At 37.1% G+C, this 16223-nt stretch overlaps 2 protein-coding genes across 14 annotated transcripts in view; one reads left to right on the top strand and one right to left on the bottom strand.

The window, feature by feature from the left end:
• The window catches only part of WDR41 (WD repeat domain 41), a 44938-nt gene extending 38799 nt beyond the window's left edge, over nt 1-6139 (top strand). Inside the window, exons 10-13 of one of the 2 annotated variants that reach the window (XM_082378063.1) lie at nt 717-838; nt 1673-1761; nt 2718-2851; nt 5847-6139. In XM_082378063.1, coding sequence (XP_082234189.1) covers nt 717-838; nt 1673-1761; nt 2718-2851; nt 5847-5999 — 498 coding nt within the window. In that variant the 3' untranslated portion in view covers nt 6000-6139. The remainder of the gene's footprint in view (nt 1-716; nt 839-1672; nt 1762-2717; nt 2852-5846) is intronic. The other variant, XM_082378064.1, reaches the window with a different exon arrangement.
• Nucleotides 6140-6267: 128 nt separating this feature from the next.
• Nucleotides 6268-16223, bottom strand: part of PDE8B (phosphodiesterase 8B) — a 328186-nt gene continuing 318230 nt past the window's right edge. For 11 of the 12 annotated variants that reach the window (XM_082376089.1, XM_082376088.1, XM_082376080.1 and 8 more), the window contains 2 exons: nt 13951-14080; nt 9568-11373 (listed from right to left, as the gene is read on the bottom strand). In XM_082376089.1, coding sequence (XP_082232215.1) covers nt 11264-11373; nt 13951-14080 — 240 coding nt within the window. In that variant the 3' untranslated portion in view covers nt 9568-11263. Of the gene's footprint in view, nt 9518-9567; nt 11374-13950; nt 14081-16223 lie in introns of those variants that run through there. The other variant, XM_082376083.1, reaches the window with a different exon arrangement.

The following is a 16223-nucleotide window of genomic DNA, read 5'->3' as shown; positions in this document are numbered from 1 at the left end:
ATATCAAACTCTCACGTCTTAATTTTTGTGTGATATTAATCTTTTTTTATTTTGACTTGTTATTCTGGAAAATAGCTTTTCCTACATTAATGAGATGTGAAGTTGAAGTAAGGTAAATATTGGTGAAAGTACTTTCAAAAGATTAAAGCTGTTTTAGTAAAAAGGTGTTTCTAATACTACATTTGGAAAAATGTTTTTGTGAAGCCACTGTATATATGCCACTATAGCATATGCTTTTTTGTATCCTTTATAGGTCTTGTGACGCTTAAGATGTGGAGTGCAAGTAATTTTACTCACATTTTTCAGGCAAAAGAAGCTAAGTAGTTTTCCCAAGGATATAGTATTATGTGAATGAAAACCTAGGTTGTACCTCAGCAGCTCCACCTCCACTGCAGGCCAATCTGTCAGCCACAGCTCCTTTCTGTAGCTGTCACGTTTCAATGAGGAAGAAAGCGATGCTGTGGGGCATAATATACAAAGCTTTCCCTGTATTAGCAGTTGTGTCCTTCCACCTTCTAAATGCTGAGCTTTCCTTTGTGCTTTGATATTTTTGGATTTCAGAGGGCAGTACAATAATTTGGGCTGAAGGCTAGGAATAGGGAAGGTAACGATGGCTTTCTGACCTCACACCAGGGCTGGAAATCTATTACACCAGGTAGTGATAAGTACTAGTTTTATGCCCATTTCTGAACTTCCCCCTCCTCCCCCCTCCCCAGAATGTATTTGTTGCAGTTGGAAGGGGTTTATACGTGTATAACCTTCAAATGAAGCGTGTGATTGCCTGCCAGAAAACTGCACATGACTCCAATGTCCTGCACGTTGCCAAACTTCCAAACAGGTACAAGTTTCCGTCAGTTCTGTAACAGCTGAAAGAAATGCATAGTTCCCAGGGCCACCAGTGTAATTTTTCAAGGGGCAAAGTCACCTGGCTCCGTGGCTTGACCTGTTATGTTCTTTTGGAAATGGAGAATACCCCATGGATGTCTTAACAGAAGAGTTTGTGGCAATATATTACGAAATTTACAAGAAGCAAGGTTCAAATGAATTACATTGAATTTCATTATAAGAAGAGATAATTTAAAATTTGGTATTTATTTTAAAAGATAAAAGACTTTTGGGCACTGACTGTGTACTAATTTTTCTTTTTATATTTTCCACAAACCCACCTTTTTGGTGGTGGTGTTTGATTACGGCTACAATTAAATGGTAGTCTCCTTGTGGGCTAAGGCTACCAACCGAGGGCTTTCGCCTCAGGGTAGATTTGGCTGTTGAGTTTCTAGGGATGAATTATATGAAGGAAATAGAATTATTTTCTATGCAGGATACTTTTAGAGTGAGAGGTGCCCTGAGAAGAGATACAGTGAGAGGAAGGAATGAGACTTCTCAGGAAATTGTGAAACTGTAATTCGTAACCTGTTTCCTGAATGCATTTTTAAAAATGGAAATGATACATATTTATAACATTTGAACCAATGTAACAGTATAATGTGTGCCTTTCTTGAGGAGTGCTTTTACTTTGCATTGTAAAGCCATATTGATAAATTGTGATTTTTATTGGCTCCTGCCAAGAGCTGAATAAAAGCAGTTGAGGGCTCCACTGATTTCTCTCACTGCAAATTTAGCATTGGCCTTCCATGGTGCTCTTTTTATCACTGATTTTCTCTTCTGACAGGCAGTTAATCTCATGCTCAGAAGATGGCAGTGTACGCATTTGGGAGTTACGAGAAAAACAGCAGCTTGCAGCTGAACCTGTACCAACAGGTGAGTATCTTTTCTCAAAAAGGTAGTCTTGCTTTTTTTTTTCTCATATGCAAGACAGAGGTATGTAACCACAAAATAATATACAGTGTGCTCCAAATAAGCATCAGATGTTTACATGAAGCATTTGGTAATTGGGATCTAGGATTCACATTTAAATATTGCTTTACTGTAGAACTACCTGTTTATTTCAGTTCAACTAGGATTTTTTTGTTTTGAGGGAAAACAGTTATTCCTGGTAATCTGACTGACCAGATGGCCTAATGAACTATTTACTCATTTATATTGTCTGTAATTATGTCTGGTATACAGACAGACTTTGTATCATCAGGTGTCAAAGCTCTTTCAGCCTTAAAGCATTATCATTAACATTGAACTCAATTTATTTATAACCATTTTTGTATTTATATCATAATCTCATGAACTCTTTGATTTTCAGGCATTGATTTGAAAAACAAAATCCCTGTTAGTTAGCAACCTTTGCATAAGAAATCAGATGCTGGTACCCCTGGAATTTCTTCTGGTTATTTGAAGTCATAGGGCATTGCTCTGGGACATCCCTATGTTGCTTTTTGTCTACCCTTTATCGATAAATCTGAGTTGTGACCTCCCACCCCCACCCCCCACCCCCCCACCCCCGCCTCATTGCCATTCAGGCCTTTCATTTCTCTCCTCTTTGATTCCCATTGCCTTTTCCTCACGTTAACACACCTTCACCAGTGCATGAGTAGGGACAATAAAAAGAGATGAGCAACAAACCTGGGTAGCTAAGAGGAAACGAAGTAACATATTTAAAAAACCCTAGCATAGTACCTGATACCATCCACTCACTTAGCCCTTGACTAAAATAAGTGGGGAACACTTTTGCATTTAAGTTTTGTTTTTCTGATCTTACATTATTATTATAAGAAAAGAGCACAGTAATTTTGAAAATGACTGAAATGGCTGTGTTTTTCTAGGTTTTTTTAACATGTGGGGATTTGGAAGAGTAAATAAACAAGCCAGCCACCCTGTTAAAAAACAACAAGAAAATGGCACTTCATGTTCACTAGAGCTTATTGGAGATTTAATTGGACACTCATCATCTGTGGAGGTATTATTTTTAATAGTAGTCATATAAATGTCCAGGGAATTCCTGCTTTTTGCATCTCACTGCTCTTCTTTCATTTGGTCTCGTAAAGACCTAAACTTTCTCTTATCTGTAGGTTTTTGTGGAATCTAAACATGGAATGGGATAGGTTACATAGTATGTGCCATTAGGATCTCCCTTTACAGAGAAATGATTTGAAGAAGGAATGTCTTGCTTCTAAAAAATGGCTTAATTACTATTACTTATGAGATGTAGGTAGATAGCTGACAATAAGGACGGTGTGAATAATGTTGAATATATAACAGTAGTAAATAGAGGGTACATGGAGGGTTGTGCTTATGTATGTAGAGGTAAAGCCTTATAGAATCTAATTCCAGGGAACTTTATCAAATTTATGAACAGAGTACTGTTTTTACCTTCCTTTGGAGGATAATAATTTGTTAGCTTTAGTAAAACCCAGTGTCTTGATTGTCATTGTGCATATATGAAAATAATAGTTGAGAATTATAGGATAGGATGCATAAAGTTCTAACTTGTTATAAATATATTCAAATACTTTAATATTTACTATAGGCATTATTGCCTGTAATGAAGAAGGAATAAGACCAGTCGAGGTAAAGAGATGATTGGAACTGGTAACAGTATAAATAGAGCCCTAAGTAATGAATTTTTTTTTTTATTCCTCCCCTGCTCCCTCCCTTCCTTCCCCCCTCCCTCTGTGCTGGTCTTAGTTGCGGCATTCGGGAATCTTTGTTGTGGCATACGGGCTCCTAGTTTTAGTATGCAGGATCTAGTTCCCATGTGCTGCAGGCCCCCTGCATTGGGAGCATGGAGTCTTAACCACTGGGTCACCAGGGAAGTCCCATGAGTTTCTTAAATTGTTCTTCCCTGTTTCATAGCCAGGGAGGAACAAATTGTTTTTCATTTGGAAGTGCATTTATGCTTAGAAGCAACAGCACAAAACTTGTTATTAGCATTTCCTGTATTTCAGGCACTATACTAGACACTGGAGTTTACAAAGAGATATAATATAAAAATATTATGGTCCTGAATATGAGCTGAACCTTGATGCATAGGTAGGATTAAGATAGTCTTATGACCATAAGCTCCCTGATTTTGGGTACTCATGTCTTACTCATTTTTGCCTTCCTCTACCAGGTAGCCCAGTTGTTTTCATTTTGTTTTTTAACTTTGGGAGTTGTGCAGATGGAATGTCGTAGACAGGAGGGCAAAGATAGAATCTACTTGGTGGCAAGGAGCAGGTTGGCTAGGCTGGAGGACTGTGTTCCAATGAATGGACACAGTAGGAGATAAAGCTGGGAAAGGAGTTTGGGGTCAGATTACTGAATGTAAGGCTAAGGAGTTTGGACTTTTTTAAAAAATTCATACATACATACATACATACATAAATAAAAAGTTTATTTATTTTGGCTGTGTTGGGTCTTTGCGCACGGGCTTTCCCTAGTTGCGGCGAGTGGGGGCTACTCTTTGTTGCGGTGCGTGGGCTTCTCATTGTGGTAGCTTCTCGTTGTGGAGCACGGGCTCTAGGCGCACTGGCTTCAGTAGTTGTGGCTCACGGGCTTAGCTGCTCCACAGCATGTGGTTATCTTCTCGGACCAGGGCTTGAACCTGTTTCCCCTGCATTGGCAGGTGGATTCTTAACCATTGCACCACCAGGGAAGTCCCTGGACTCTATGTTTTAAATAGTAGGAACCTATTAAAGGTTTTTAAATGGTGTGGCACATTTGTCATTGTATGGAAGTGTTTGATTGATTCTTAGAAATTTTCCTGAGTGGAAGTGTTGACATTTAATTACTTTTTAAAAGTATCTCTGGCTTCACTGAGAAAATCTTGGCTCTTGCTTGAATTTTCTTGTTCCTTTTTTCTTTTGATCCTTAGTCTCTAAGCCTAGTCCTATCTACCTGTATTTATTGAATTCTAACTAACTTTTCCATCTCCTGAGAAATTTTGCTCTGCTACGTCTCCACCCCTCACTCTTACATCATCAGCTGAGCCCTTCTCCCGCTATCTTCAGAAATGTATGAGTTATTTCTTAGAAAACTCACATCCTATTTTCCTATTACTCTCCTTTATTTCACTCTTTCCCTCAAAGAGCTCATCCTTTTCATAGTTTCATTTATCTCCTCTCTAATACCAGCTCTCTACTCCATAGGATGCATGCTGCCTTCTCATCAACATTCCATTTTCCTGTTCTTACCTTCCAGCCTGTTCCTTAACTGGGCATGACCTTCCTTTTATTTGGAGAGTTTTATGTTTTTGAAGCTTTCTCTGACAATTTCATTCATTATTGATCTATGCCTCCTTTTTCTGCATTTCTGTGGCAAATCATAGCCTGAACTATGTTATTTAGTACCTGATTACATCATCTTTAATTGGTACCCTTATTGTTTCAACTATGATTTGGTTTTCACAATTGAATTAGAACCTTCTTGAGGGTAGGGACCATAAGCATATAGATGACACCCAGTAAATGCTTAAAAGGATTGATTATGTCTCTGTTTTAGAGAGCTAAAGCCATTGTTTATCTATCTTGGAGAATTTGGAATTCAGACATTTTATTGGTGGCCATTTTTGCATAAATAAGAAGGCCAGTAAAAATGATTACGTAAAGCAGGTTTGTTGGGACTTCTCCTGACAAAAAACTTAAAACCAATACTTGAGGAATTAGATAATGGTAAAATTTAGACGATACTTTGGGAATTCATGTACTTTACAAAAAATAGCTGTTATAGTTCTGTAGTTGAGTAGTATTTACAAAGTTCTGATATTTAAAATACTAGATATTGGTCTAGCATTTGTATGTGATTATCACTCACACTTAAAAATAACATTTCTCATGAAAGATACAGAGTTTTACAGTCAGATCCAAAGACGTCTCCAAGGTACACATTTTAACAAGCACCTGTCTTAATCTAGTTAGTATTAGCCTCTTCTCCTTGAAGTTCCTATAATCAGTAATTAAAAATTTTTTTTACAGATGTTTCTGTACTTTGAAGATCATGGACTAGTGACATGTTCTGCTGATCATCTCATTATTTTGTGGAAAAATGGAGAACGAGAATCTGGATTGCGCAGCTTAAAGTTATTTCAAAAATTAGAGGAGAATGGTGACTTATATCTTGCTGTCTAGTTTAAGGAATTTGAACACCTGTGCATGAACCTTGAACAGCAAATATAGGGGTAATACTCTGAAAACCATTACCATATTAATCACTTAAATTTTGTAATATTTTTTTTCTTGTTACTCCTCCATAAAATTCCAATTGTTTGTTTGAATTCTTTTTTCTGGGGCTGCAAACCAGCAACAAGTTGCTTCTCAGGTATTAGTACAGTCACCAAAGAATATAGCACAAGTTTTTCATTTGACTTTTCACATAGCAGTTACCTGAAACCATTGAAGGAATGGGTCTAATTTCAGCAGTGAATTTTCAGAAAGTGAAGTTTTCAGAGTTCATCACATATACCTGTTGAAGCAGAATTAAATTATACCACAGTGTCCTCACAGAGATAAATTTTTTATGCTCTGAAAAAAATTCTACACCAGAAATTATATGAGCTTATGTTTAATGAGGAGAAGAGTAGTTGGAGCCTCTCACTCTCTTTAATGTAATTATATTGCCTCTAACTAAATTTTTATTCATCACCAGGGATTAGATTTTTAAAATATTACATGTAATTTCTTTCATTTAGCCTTTTTGGATTTTGAAATACCTGACTGACTGTTCTCCAGAGTTAATATTTTAACTATACCTGTCATTCTTTTAAAGATTTATTCAAGGAACCTACTTTATGGAAATAAATATACATGATCATTATAGACGATATTTTGGGAGAAAAATGAAAAATCCAGTGAAGAGTAAATAGGTAGGATGTAGCATATCTTGAATTTAAACCCTGAGATATCCAGAAAACTGATGCCTCCCTGTAGGAAATGAAGATTCCCTAATAATTGTACTTTGTGCTGCTATTGAAGTGGTGAGTGCTGTGTTTTAAGCTTCTTAATTTGAACCTAGACCCTGGGAGGAGGTAGGTAGAAATAGAAATAACAGTATTTTTTATTTTTTGGTTTTCTTTAGAGCTGGTTTGATTAAGAATTCTTGTGATAAATTTAAATATATCCTTTCTCCTACAAATCCCCCTGGTCTTTAGTAACTCTCAATTTTCTAAACATGAAGCAAACCTGAATCTCTCACTGTTTTAACTACAGCTTTTTTTTTTTTGGTGCCAACTAATTTGTTTAAATCATTTTTTTTTTTAAATTCTAGCTACTAAAATCCCTATAAACTCAAATCAGGAGGAATCTTCTTATTAGGGTGTATTTTTCCCCCTAGCCTGAACAGCTATTGACTAGATTCTTGGTAATAGACCAGCAGCTGCCCCTCATATATGCCAGAGATGAGAGCTAGATCAGTAAAGTTACAGTGTTTTCAAAGTGCCTGATTCATCTTACCATTGGCTCAAATATGAAATGTTTGAGCCAGGCATCACTTACTTATGAGTTTCTTGCAGACCACTGAGATTTAATCATCTTCATCACCCCATCAGCCTTAGAACACTCTTTCTCCCTTTTGGTACTAAAGAATAAAAATTAAAAAGTGTTCCATACATTAAAAAATGGGTGGGTTTAATTGTGGAGTTAATCTTAAACTGCTGATGAAAGAATCGTATTGAAGTAAACACCAGGTGGCTGATGTGTCAGAGGACTAATCCTCCTCAAAGAACACTTTCTGGATTTATTTGTTCATCACACACACCCTAATGGAATCTTTGTAAATTGTTGTTTTCACTAGTTTTACCTTTGACAGTTGTTGTTTCCTCAACTGCCTACAAAGTCTGGAAGAGCTATGGTCATCTATGCCAGACCAGTGCCATAATGTTATAAATAAGGAAGCTGAAGCCCAGTCAAGTAAGGCCTTCCAGTTAGTTAGCTCAATTCTCATTAGCATCAGTGAATGAATTTAAAAACAGAAATTGAACATGACTGGAATGAGAAAGAAGGGTTGTATGATTACCCCTTGAGCAAAACCAGATAATGTTCATAGTAATTGTTTCTGTTTTAATTCACAATGAAAATACACCTTTATGGAGACATATAATAAAATTTATGTAACCTCCATTATATAATAGAAGAATGTGAATAGAAAAATTAGCACTGCCTTTTAGCCAACAGATTGTTGTTATCGTGGCATATTTGAGCAGTCATACTGAGGCACCTCTAAACTTTCATCCTGAAATTGGAACCTGGGTAGGATTCCTAAACCAGGCAGACATGCATTTTGGTCTGAGTGCATCAGATTATTGATCAGAGTCATTTTTAGGCTTTTAATTTTCCTCCATAGATGGACTTTCTCCTATTACCAGCTAGCTTTTTCTTTGGCGATTCTACTATTAGGTCATGAGTTTTAAAGTTTTCTTGAATTGTATAAGATATTCAATGAATTATAAAAGGAATTCAAAGATTCTTAACTGCTTTTTTTCCTAATTTGTTCTGGATTAGTATGTAATAGTAATCTATTCACGTGAATGATACAAACCACAGGTGAGTTGGGGGAGCAAATAGTACTGAAAGTACCACTGTGAGTCCCTCTGTTATTAAAATCTAGAGGAAAGCCTCCAACCCATTCATGGGACCTTGATGGTTTTTGCTTTCATGAATGCCCTAAGGTCAGAGATGGAGTAAAACAGTGAGATGGGAAAATCTAGCAGGGACTCAGACTTGATGATGGCTGCTCACTAGTTGTATGCAGACTGCTGCAAAAAGTTAGAGGAATTAGAAGAATACAGCTATAACTGAGGTTGATAAATATTATGTGCATTTTTTCCATTTCCCTAGCTTAGCTTTCAGTGCTGTTATATTTGCAGCACCAGAAGTAATACTATGCAGGGGGCCTTGTCATTTTTATTTAAAAATACCCTTATTACCTCATTCTCTGGCTTACCCACATAACACAATCAAGAGCCTAAACTTGAGGGACATTGTATTTATCTTTCTCAAGTTGAGTGTGTTCTGATTAATAGATGAGGCTTGTTCTTTGCCCACAAGATTAACCAGTCCTAACTCTGAAGGCAAGCATATTTTAAAATCTTAAATTGGAAGTAAAGAATAGCCTAATTAAATTATAGGGTTATTCTGGTCCTGGTAACAGTGTTTTATAACTAACTAACTTCTGGTTAAGTAGTAGTAGTAATGTGACTTCTCTCTAGATTAGATCATGTTATATTTTCCTAAATTAATAGGGTTCCCCTCAACACAGACTTATGCTCAGTATGAGAGACAATTATAATAGTTTATACTCACTCATCTGATACACATACCATCTGAAAGACTATTTGGAGGAAAGCACTATTTAGTTAGCAACTCAGTAGAAGATTACACCATAGTAGATTACACTGATAAAGAGCAGAGCTATGCTGAAGCTTTAGTACCTGGCAGTGTTAATATGAAATTAATTTGAAATTATACTGAGTCAGCTCTAACAAACATTCACATTGAAAAATGTCAGACATCTGATGAATGTCACTTACCAAATGGAACCAAAAGCGAGACGGTCAAGAAAAGATTGTCGTTGCCTCAGGCAAGCTTCTGAAGCCTAGGCAAATTATTTAGCTCCTTAAAATGGGATTCTGACATCCTGAATTTAATGTGTTCTGAAAACAAAGCGTGTGACTCATGAAATAAAGAACACTAAACCGAAATATTGAAATTATGAAAAATTTAGGCCAAAGAGGTAAAATAAAAACAGCTGTTAGGAATGAAAAATGGCTGTAGGAATTTAGTTACAAGTACTTCACAAAAACATTTTCATCACATTTACATAGTGCAGCATTACAATACAAAGCTAGCTGCTGTCCTGACCAAGCAAGTTCTCTTACCATCTAACAAAAATAATTTAGGTACATTTCGTTGCATGGAATTGTCATATATGTTTCCATTTGTTGGTACAAAACATAGAAAAAAACAATGGCATGTTTTGTAGTGATAAGTAATTTTTTCCCCCATGTACTAGTTCCAAGTGTTCTGCATTCCAATTTTCATTTGAAAAAAGTAACTAACTACTGGTTCAGTTAATTTAGTCTGTTTGTTTATACCTCTTAGAAATGCAGCATGAAGTACAGAGAATTTGAAAGAAAAACAAAGATTTTGTTTACGGAATCTCTATAATACATAGAGAAGGGCTGGCTGGTAAAAGAGAAAAGAAAATCTCAAGTCTGACTTCATGTAGACCACAGAAAGTTGTGAAAAGAGCTGTATAAAAATATGCACTTGTGCTTTAGAAGCTTTTAGCATACAATTAATAGCTTAAAATAGTATTTACTGCTTCCCCATATGCTATTTTCTGATATATTTACACACCTTGCAATCTTTTTTTCATCATTAAAGCAAAATGGCATGATCTTAAATATAGATAGGTTAAAAACATCTGAACCTTAAAACTTCCTCTGTCTCCTCGGTACTCGGCACAACGTACTCCATGGACTTAAACCCAGAAAATTTAGATTGCTTTAATAAAAATTTTAAACAGCAAATGTATATAAATTTTTTTTTTTAAAAAAAGCTTGTCCAAGGGCATTCAGATTAATGGCTTGTATATAATACCTACTATAGTGCCTTGTAACTGCCTCTGTAAACCAGAAATAAAGGGAAAAAGCTCTTGGATTCCCCCCAGACAAGATGTCACTTCCTTCCCCATCATGGTTGGCTTTCTGTTAAGATGAATCCCTTTTGTAGGAGAGAGGACTACACAGGCTGCTGATACCAGTCTAGAGAAGGCACTCAACCAGGCCAAGACAGACTGTGTTCTAACTTGGGTGTTACACCGTTGATCAGAACCACCTAGCCATGGAGGCTCTGAAGCTAACTAGTTTATCAGCAGTTTGGTCCTAGTTGTTTTGCTCACTTTATATGGGTTTTTTTTCTTATTCTTATGAACCTTTTAGATTGATGATGCTCTTGAGGAAAGTAGTCAAGCTAAACAGTGATGGTGACTTTCATGGTAAAAGATGAGCTAAACCACTAGCCTAAGCTACATGGTCCATCATCCACAGAGATGGTGGGCTCATGGGCACCAAGTTTTTGCTGCATGTCTCCTGCTAGTTACAGTGAATCAGCTGCAGGGTTTGATGAGGGCAGACAGGATGACAGCAGGGCAAAGGATTTTGCCATGTGTTTGTTCTGTCACTAAGTGATTGTTCAAAAGAACATATATTTTTCTTCATGGAACATAATTTTCTAAAAATGAAATTTGGGAAGTTGAATGATTCAAAGTCAGATATTAAACATTAGCTCCTTAACCTACACCTGTCATTTTCATTATGAAGGAAAGCCTCTTGTTTACACTACTGTGATTCACAGTGCCCTTTGTAGATCAAGAGGTCACCTTCTCTGTCTTGGCTTTAGCTGTCAGATGGAAGCCTCAGACTTTTGCACTTTAGGTCATCTAACGTCTTCCAGTGTTTGTAGTTATCGGCCAAATGTTGCATCAGGGTTGGCAGGTGTGCAAAGGCTGCAAGGATATAAGAGAATAAAAAGAAGCCTGTTAAGTTAGATTCCAGGAGCATTTATAAGGTTGGGGCTCTGTGGGACAAATTTGGGATCAGAACTGGAGGAGAGGTACCCTAGGTTAGGCCTAAGGTGAACACAGAAGCATGAGAAGGATGAGTTACTAAACACTGGTTTCTGAAATATGAACAGGTCCTTTTAACTAAAAATTGATAACAAAAGATCAGAAAGAGAAATTAAAGAAACAATGCCATTTACCATCACATCAAAAAGAATAAAACACCTTGGAATAAACCTACCTAAGGAGGCAAAAAACCTGTACTCTGAAAACTATAAGATGTTGATGAAAGAAATCAAAGATGACACAAACACATGGAAGGATAACATGTTCTTGGATTGGAAGAATCAATATTGTGAAAATGACTATACCACCCAAGGCAATCTACAGATTCAGTGCAATCCCTATCAAGATACCAATGACATTTTTCACAGAACTAGAATGAAAATTTTTTTAATTTGTAAGGAAACACAAAAGACCCTGAATAGCTAAAGCAATCCTGAGGAAGAAAATCAGAGCTGGAGGAATCAGGCTCCCCTGGCTTCAGACTATACTTCAAAGCTACAGTAGTCAAAATGGTATGGTACTGGCACAAAAACAGAAGTATAGATCAATGGAACAGGACAGAAAGCCCAGAAATAAACCCATGCATCTATGGTCAATTAATCTACGACAAAGGAAGCAAGAATATACAATGGAGAAAAGACAGTCTCTTCAATAAGTGGTGCTGGGGAAACTGGACAACTACATGTAAAAGAATGAAACTAGAACATTCTGTAACACCAATAAACTCAAAATGGATTGAAGACCTAAATGTAAGGCTGGCTACTATAAAACTCTTAGAGGAAAACATAGGCAGGACACTCTTCACCATAAATTGCAGCAGTATCTTTGCATCCACCTTGTACCTAGAGTAATGAAAATAAAAACAAAAATAAACAAATGGGACCTAATTAAACTTAAAAGCTTTTGCACAGCAAAGGAAACCATAGACAAAACGAAAATACAACCCATAGAATGGGAGAAAATATTTGCAAACGAAGCAACCAACAAGGGATTAATCTCAAAAATATACCAATAGTTCATGCAGCTCTGTATCAAAAAAAAAAAAAAAAAAATCAAAAAACGGGCAGAAGATCTAAATAGACATTTCTCCAAAGAAGACATACAGATGGCCAAGAAGCACATGAAAAGATGCTCAACGTCACTCAATGAGAAATGCAAATCAGAACCACAATGAGGTATCACCTCACACCAGTCAGAATGGCCATCATTAAAAAGTCTACAAATAACAAATGCTGGAGAGGGTGTAGAGAAAAGGGAACCCTCCTACACTGTTGATGGGAATGTAAATTGGTGCAGCCACTATGGAAAACGGTATGGAGGTTCCTTAAAAAACTAAGAATAGAGCTACCATATGACCCAGCAATCCCATTCTTAGGCATATACCCAGAGAAGACCATAATTCAAAAAGAGACATGCACCCCAATGTTCACTGCAGCACTCTTTACAGTAGCCAAGACATGGAAGCAACCTAAATGTCCGTTGACAGATGAATGGATGAAGAAGATGTGGTGTGTGTGTGTGTGTGTGTGTGTGTGTGTGTATATATATATATACACACACACACACACACACACACACACACACACACAATGGAATATTACTCAGCCATGAAAAAGAGTGAGATAATGCCATTTGCAGCAACATGGATGGACCTAGAGATTATCATACTAAGTGAAGTAAGTCAGAAAGAGAAAGACAAATATCATATGATATCACTTATATGTGGAATCTGAAAAAAAAGTGGATACAATTGAACTTATTTACAAAACAGAAATAGACTCACAGACTTTGAAAACAAATTTATGGTTACCAAAGGGGAAACACGGGGGAAGGAACAAATTAGGAGTTTGGGGTTAACATATATACACTACTATATATAGAATAGATAACAAGAATCTACTGTATAGCACAAGGAACTCTACTCAGTGTTCTGTAATAACCTATATGGGAAAAGGATCTGAAAAAGAATGGATATATGTATAACTGAATCACTTAGCTGTACACCTGAAAGTAACCCAACATTGTAAATCAACTATACTCCAATATTAAATTCAAAAAAATTAAAAAATCTCAAAAAAATGAAAAGCTGTTTATCAGCTGATATTACGAAAAGAATCTGTGATTCAGAGTAGACTTAGTATATTTTATGTTCTCTCTAGAATTTCCTCCAATGATAGAATAAAACTCCTGTAAGCTTTGGAAACATGTCCTTGGAAGAGTTGAACACCTGTTTATCCAGTTACCAAACATCCACTGAGTCTTCCATACACATGGTTTGTGCTGAGGACACACAAAGTGTTCATGCACCCCCACCACACCTGGCCACAAGCAGCTGACTTTTTCTTTTAAGTTACATTTCGTTTACACCTTTAGGCCCAGCCTCTGTCATTAAAGGTAACCATCATAAAGTATAGCAAAATATTCTGTTTGTGGGTAACAAAACAGGAACTGTCTTACCATCCCAAGCATCAAACATGTCTGTTATGAAGTAGTCAATAAAGGAGATCTGGGACTTGGGGATGCTACAGGTATTCCGGTCAAACACTGGCATCACTACAGGTAGCCCCTGTCTCTTCTCTTCATCAGTCTGTAAGAAATAACACAGGGCTGTGGGGCACATAAGGAGCTGTCACAGTAACATCTAGGTTGTCAGAACCACTCTGTGAAAATGGGTCATAATCCAGTTGTATCTATGAAGGAATTGGCTTGGCAAGGTCCCGAGGCTTATATAAGACAACCACCTGATGAGCTACAGTGACTGGATTCAGGTCTTCTGACTCTCAAATGTGTTATGCTATCCTACAGCCCCTCCTGAAGCACTTATCTCAGGATTCATACCCCCTTTTCTGAGATCTGTTTTCATGATCGCAATGTCAAGACTATTTTCAAAGTAACACTAATAATACTAAGTGGCATTTATACTGAGGGTACAGGAGCAATGGTGTGTTTAAAACTGCTGACGCCTTAGCATGAATCAAAGAACTGGCACCAAGCTGTACAAATAGTCATTGTATTATTCACTGTCACATGCTTGCAGTTTAAAAAGAAAGCCAGTTTCACTTAAGAATGTCTTCATTAAAGTAGTAAGAATTATTAATCTTACTAAACTTGACCTTTGAAAATACGTGTTTTTAATATTGTGTGTGACAAAATCGGAAGTACATACAAAGCCCTTGTGCTGCACATCAATGTATTATGGTAGTCTGGATGAAAAGCAGTTAGGCAGTTGAGCTGAACTAGCTTCTTTTTTTCATGAAATAACTATGTTTTACTCAAAAGAATGACAAACTGAGATTTTTCAGATTGGGGTATTGGTCATGCAATTCTCAAGATATGTGTAAATCTGAGTATTTTGCACATTAGAGTGTATGTTTATATGCATAAGGTCATAATTCACTGGGCTGAAATTGAGATCCACATTTACTGGTAGTATGCTGAGCCAGAGGCTGGCTGATCAGAGACGTCATTTGTAACCTGATTTTTAGGTCACATTGTCTTGTGAACATTAGTACTTTCCTTTCTGGGAAAAGGACACCTAAACAGGGAGATTACATTAAAGAACTTAAAAGTGGTTCTTTCCCGTTCCCCATTCACATACTTTGAGAATAACTAGGAGTAGGATTTTAAGTCTTCTCTGTGGGTCCTGGGAAGCCCCGTTAATGGCCTCCTACCAGTTTTTGGCTCAGCTTGCTCATTTCAGGTCAGTCGATGAGGCAGCCTTAAAATAGCCACTGCTGTTCAAGGAGTAGTTTGGGTTTTTTCCCCTCTCTTTCTGGCAAGCTCAGAACTGCTTGTCCTATTTTTCTCTGATTCATGGGCTCTCTTCCCATCCTTGAAAGCTGCACCTAACTTACTGGGTCCTTGGCTGGCCTTTGCCCCTGCCAACCCTTTTAGACATTATCAGCTATTCTTTTATCCTCCCTCAGCGGTATGTTCCAGCCATATTGGCACACAACCCTCCCCCCCGCCCCCTGTCCCCAAATGCATTACTTGTAGCTACTTGTGACATGTTTGTCTTTTCTATCACAAATAATAAACATTAGTCCTTAGAGCCTCTTCTTTGAAAGTAGGCCTCTTTTAAATGGCATCTTGTGTTCTACTACGTTATTCTCCTTTAATTCCTCTTCACACTGCCAAAGTTGCTGTTTTCCTTATATAAAAATTCTGTTTTTCCTCCCTAATTTTGCTCATAACCCTTTGTACTCCCAGAATTCTCCCAGAATGTCCTTTCCCATTTCTAAATTTTGAAATCCTTCAGAAAAAACAAAAACAAAAATACCAGCTCTAACACCTTTTCCACAAAGCCCTTCTTTTATCTAGGAAAAAAACTCTTTCTGAACTCTTAGGACTTAACATATACCTCCTTTAGAAGTGTTTTCATTTGTTTTTAATTTACCAATGTATGGACCTGTTTATGTCTATCTCCCTACCCTACTGTATTATGAGCTACCCATGGGCAAAGATGTGTCTTATGTCTATGTTCCCCAGACTGCACCATGGAGATAATCTAGTGAATGAATGAAGGATTTCCCAGTTTTTGTGGAAATTCAGGATCTAAAAATTTGAGGATGAAAAGATACTTCCAAAGGCTCAGTTTATCCCCCTTCCCCTAGAGAGAGTTGAGTTAGTGACCAGCCACATCAGTTAGTCTCTTGAGGGACCAGATTTCTGTTCCAGGCAGGGGTGAGCCATTGCTTTCCAGGGAGGAGTCATTTATTTACTGTGACCCG

The sequence above is a fragment of the Balaenoptera borealis genome (assembly GCF_965194805.1).
Source record: "Balaenoptera borealis genome assembly, chromosome: 2".
NCBI lineage: Eukaryota > Metazoa > Chordata > Mammalia > Artiodactyla > Balaenopteridae > Balaenoptera > Balaenoptera borealis.
This window is presented reverse-complemented; position numbering and strand designations above follow the sequence as displayed.